The following is a 5,735-nucleotide window of genomic DNA, read 5'->3' as shown; positions in this document are numbered from 1 at the left end:
ATATTCTCCCAAAATTAACAATATGACTTATTGACCACTTTTTTGACCAAAATACCCTTTGAAGTCGACAAAGTGTGAAAATTATTGTATGTGACCCTAACACTATGTGACCTATTGACGTTGTGTTATCAATCCACTTAGATTATAAATATGTGTATGAATTTAAGGGTGTTGTTAGGATTTAGGGTTTTAAAAATTAATAATTGTACACGTATTATAGTGGATTGGTAACACCATATCATTATGTCATGCGGTGTTATAGTCACACACAATAATTTCTCAATAAAGTGATCAACAAATATCAACTAAAAAAGCAACTAAAAATTTAGCTTTTAAAAAATGTAAAAAAGTAAGAGAAGATGAACATGGTGAACAAAAAACTCAAATCTAAAAGCCCCCCTCAGACCCACTCGGCCTTCTCTTTTTGAATATGATAAACAAGATGAATCGGTTACAACACCATCTATATCTATTGTGTTTGCATCATCATCTAAAGTGGCCTAATTGAGCAGAATGTCGGTCATTTGCTGACCAATAATATCAATGTCAACCATTTGTCGACCATTAAAATTTCGGATCTAGATTTGAGTCTCATTTAGCAAAACAATATACCCAGATTTGCATTATAGCAAGAACTCATATATGCAAGTTTGAACAGTAACGAACAAAACAAAAACAAAAACCCATTATCCATCTTCATTTCACACTCAATGATGAAATCAAGTCTTTATTATAGAATTTTAGAAAGAGAGACAAAAAAAAAGTCAAACTAAAAGCCTTGGCTGTAGATCTTAGCTCCTCCTCTTAGTAACCACGATGATCAAGACCACAATCCCATCCAAGACTCCAAAAGAAGCTTGTAGCTACTGATCAAAGAAAAGGAAAGATGGAGCGCACAATTAAACATGCTGCTTTAGGAGAGAGAGACGACTGAGCTGGGGTCATATTCCACCTAAAGCTTACGACACCAAAATCCGAAGCTAGCTTAATTGGTGGATCCCCACACCACACTTGATTCCTGATCGTTGATCTTAGATCCGCTGCATTAATTAGATCTATGAACACCAAATGTAGATGATGTGGGTTGGGAGAGGGAGAGATATGGGGTGGGAGAGGGAGAGATATGGGGTGGGAAAGAGAGAAATGATCTACTTTAACTTTAATCTAATTCTTACTCTTTTAACAATTCCCTCCCAAAACTAACAACAAGGACTCTTTCACCACCTTTTTTTTAATCAAAATACGCTTTTAAGTCGAACATGCATGAAAACTATGATGAACAAAAAACAAGATATAAAGTGTGTTCAAAGATGAATATGTGAAAAATCTTTGAACATGATGAACAAGATGAACTGGCTGCAGCACCATCAAGCTCAAGACAAGGGCGACCATAGCGTCGTCAACTACGAGGTATTTCTGGATTTAAACTACGTCGGGAACTCTTGGTTCGCTGAGTCTTTTGGTCGACAGCTTGCCTTGGTCAGCAATGGTCAGCGGCGTGGATTGTTGATGGAACTTAGATTGAAGAAGTAGGGTGGGAGAGAGGAAGAGAGAGCTGGGTGGAGAGCTTTAATGAGAAAATTTATATCAAGTGTAATTGAGTATTTTCCACATGCAAAAAGGCTTAGAATTATTAGTTTTGGGAGAGAACGGTTAAAAGAGTAGAATGAAATTAAAGTGGGTTATTTCATAAATTTTCCCAAAGTAAAATTAATGAGTTACAATATATGCACAAGTAAGGAGGTATTTATATCATGAGTATAAATATAATGGACTTTTTACATGCAAAAAATGTCAAAATTGTTATTTTTAGAAAGGGAGAGTTAGAGTAGAGATGAAATTAAAGTGGGTGTGCAGTTTCCCAAAAGAAAAAGGTACTTGTGTAAATTCTTTACAGGAGGACCTAAAATAAATTATACTTATTATCATTCCTGAACATCTATTTACGGACCAAAAAAATAAGAGGCTTATTCATGCAAATATCTCTTGAAAATATCTTTCAATCTCAAACTTTAATCTTCTCACTTTGTCTCTTGAACTTAACAAACTCTATATTCCGTCAAGTCCATCAATAGCTCCGTTAAAATATCCGACGTGTCGCTTACGTGGATGAACAACACGTTAGCTTTTTTGACGGAGTCACTGACGAACTTGACCGAATATGACTTACTAAATGAGTTTGTAAAGTTCAGGGGCCAAATTAAGAAGATTAAACTTTAAGGGGGAAAGTGATAATGAAAATTACTACCGAGGAACATTTGTGCTAATAAGCCAAAAAAAAAAATTAAAGAGCATCTATGCTTATCAGCTTGATTTTGTAAGATTTGCTGAGAAGATGCTTGATTAATAGTCTAGTATGTGTGTTTGGTCATTGGGTCCTTTCTCGACCACTCAAAACAGAGTACTCCAATTAGCTTGGTGATTTTTTATACTAATTTGGAAAAGAGAGTTTAAAAAAAAAAAAAAAGAAGCCTTCTATGTGTCATGGTCGCAAATAATTCATCTTCACTATCAACCATGAATGTATAAGTCTACCCCATTCATTCATCTTTAATTTCCAGCTACCATTCTCTTCTTGCAAATGCCCTCTCTAAACTAGTTATTATGATACATAAACTCCATAATCATATTAAGAAACATCTGCAAATTTATATAAACTCCATTCACATAATACACATGGTTGTGTAAAACTGATAAGCACAATCTTGTAATTAAAATCCACCAAAAGTCAAATTATTAGATAACCAGCTAAAACAAATGAAAACCCAAACCGAGTTCTAATGTCAAACACTCCTCAAAATACAAAGAGATCGACCTCCCTTCTACTCTTCCTTAAGGATTCAGAGAAAAGAAATCCAAACCTTAGCATATATGTACATGTGAGAACAAAAACTGAATGCAGAAAGAAAAAACAGCAAGTGGGATAACCAAGAAAGCCTATGGGTTGGTTACCTGTCTTTTAGCGCTCAAAAGCATGTGACTTGAATTATACACTTCCTTGTCCTTCCCTTGATGCACCTTTTTATCTCTTTGTCTTCTTGCTTCAAGCCTTCACTCATTGTCACACAAATAATGACTCTATGTTTATCAATCACATAGAAATAAAGAAAATACAGATAGTTAAACTGATTATTTTTAATTAAAGTGATCATGTGTGATCAATGTATCACTTTTTTCTTGCTCTTATCTTTGGCATTGGAAAAGATTAATCCAAAACCAAATAGATTAGTAGTAGGAACATTCAAGACAGGATTAATTGAAACACCATGAGTACTCTTCTTCAATGGAGGCTTTTGATGACTCATTGAAGCCGAAGAGGAAGATTGTGATGATGAGTACAACTTCCTATTGGGTCCAGATTTTTGGGAATTCTGCTTGTGATTGATCTGGTGACCATCTTTGGACAATGGTCCTGGTGCTCGCTTGACACTTGACGATGATGATGCAGAGCCAGTCGAATTGCTTCGAGATAAAAGTGGCAAAGGACACAAGGTCCTGCCATATCCACTACCACAACTACTACTCCTCTTGAACCGCCAAAATGACTTGGAACTTTGCTTCTCATCATTACTCGTGATCTTGTTTTCGTTGCAGCTCTCTTTCGGTGTTGTAGTACTTGTATTAGTTGGTGGCAATGGAGGCTGATGAGGTGGTGTAATTTGATCCAACTGCTTTGGCTGAGCAGCAGCAGCAGCAGCAGGCTTTTTCTTGATTTGATCAGTGGGAACAATTTTCCCACCGGAGAAGAGCTCGTCAGCAGACGAGGACTCCTGCTGCTCGAAGAAGCTCTGATCTCGAACGCAGAAATCAAACTCGTTCAAGCTTGATGATGAATTGGATCTCAGAGGGTGGCGTTGGTGTTGTTGATCCACAGCTACATTGACATCAGATTGGCAAAGGTCATAAGAGAATGAAATCCTTGGAGTTGCAGCAGCCATGCTTGAGTTCTCTGAAAACAGCTCCACTCCCATTCTTCTCTCAGGACTTTCAACAAACACAGAAAATCACTCAGACCCAGAAGTCTACTAGTACTCTTGGGATAACAACATGGACAAGTCTTAGCTTTCAATGCAAGAAAGATACATTAAAGGAGTTCAAAGTTCAAACCTAACAGAGACTAAAAGCATTAAAATGGAAACCAAGGTTGAATTCTGGAATTCAATTCCACCACACAAAAATAAAGTGATGAATATTATTATTACTATTGGGATTATTATTTATGTGGTCCGTAAGTGTGGAAAGGGATTGAAGATCTAATTCTGGGTTGATGGGAAGTTGAAATAGATAGATGCAGAGTTTGGGAAACTATGAAATGCAAAAGTGATTTGGAGTTGGAGAAGAGTGAAATGGAAATGGAAGAGAAAGACTGAGTCGTCGTTGGTTGAGAATTTTGGTGTGTTTGTTTGAGTTTTAGAGGGAGAGAAAGCAGCAAAGGGCCGGCCTCGGTGGAAGTAGTTGAGGGAGTAGAATTATTCTGCTGCTGTCTTCAAACAGGTAGGCCATGTTTCTGGCAACGTGGAGAAAGGGGGCTAGCAAATTTCTTTTTTTGTTTTCTCTCTTTTTTTCATTCTCTTTTAATATTATTTTTTGGGAAATTTTGAAGGGTGTATATATGTTGTATTTACTCATGTTTTCAAAAACCCTATCAACATATGCTCGGAATTTCTTCAATGTATATAGATCCCAAAGGCATTGTAAAGTTTTTTTATTTTTAATAATGCTAGAGATATGAAATTTATATTTCAAATTTGGATCTCAAATTATGTATAATTACACGTATTTGTATTTTATTTATTGTGTAATAAATGACTTCTTAGAATGAATTATATATGAATCAATGAAAGAATTACACGACTAGAATCTAAATTGAAATTCCTAGCACTATTTTTTTATTTTTTTATTTTTTTTTATTTTTTTTATTTTTTTAACTTCGGATGAAAATTCGAATTTGACATATCTCTGTCATTGATAAGACCTTGTAAAAGTTTTCTTGATGTGGGGAAGGATTTGAACTTGGAGCTTATTTTCACATCGTTGACTATTATTGTCTCTACATTACCTTCATATCCACTAAATTTAAGATAAAATGCCTAAAAATGCTTTTAAACCATGTAAGTAAATAAATAATAATAATGTTAGAGATCTCAAATTTATATCCAAAATTTAGATTTTTGATAATGTGTCATGTATTAGTGTTTTACTTGTTTTAATTTTTGAAATAAACAAGTGTAAGAGTAAATTCATACATAAATTAATAAAACACTACCACATTATTTTGAGGAACACAAATTTAGAACCCTGTACTCAAATAAATAAACATATAGAGCTGAGAAGACTTGCAATCTAAAGCTGGATAAACCATAGCACAAACGGATTAATTATTGATGACCCACATATATCAAATATGTACGGATGTATGTGTGAAATAGAGAGAGATATTTTCTTTTAGAAAAAGAATAGTGTTATTCCCACCTCCCTTTCCTACTTCCCTACCTACCCATTAATAAAATTTTAAATAATAAATTTATTCTTTGTAAAATTACCTAAAAGGACAATAATTTGCCCAAAAAAAAATTGCCTTGCTGCGTTTCCAACCATATATGGTGGCTGCCATGGCAATCTTTTTAGCATGGTGATTATCATTTTTCATGGCAACTGCCAGTGGCGGAGCAAGATCTTCATCCAAGGTGGGCACCATATAAACTTTTTTGAACACACAAAATATTTAGTATTGA

At 34.9% G+C, this 5,735-nt stretch overlaps 1 protein-coding gene across 1 annotated transcript; it reads right to left on the bottom strand.

Moving 5' to 3' along the window:
• Positions 1 to 2,642: 2,642 nt before the first annotated feature.
• Positions 2,643 to 4,465, bottom strand: LOC147286525 (uncharacterized). The gene has a single exon (XM_086241812.1). The coding sequence runs from the start codon at positions 3,969 to 3,971 to the stop codon at positions 3,159 to 3,161; it is 813 nt and encodes a 270-aa protein (XP_086097938.1). The 5' UTR covers positions 3,972 to 4,465; the 3' UTR covers positions 2,643 to 3,158.
• Positions 4,466 to 5,735: the final 1,270 nt, after the last annotated feature.

Source organism: Dryas octopetala, chromosome 4 (assembly GCF_963921425.1).
Source record: "Dryas octopetala chromosome 4, drDryOcto1.1, whole genome shotgun sequence".
Taxonomy (NCBI): domain Eukaryota; kingdom Viridiplantae; phylum Streptophyta; class Magnoliopsida; order Rosales; family Rosaceae; genus Dryas; species Dryas octopetala.
This window is presented reverse-complemented; position numbering and strand designations above follow the sequence as displayed.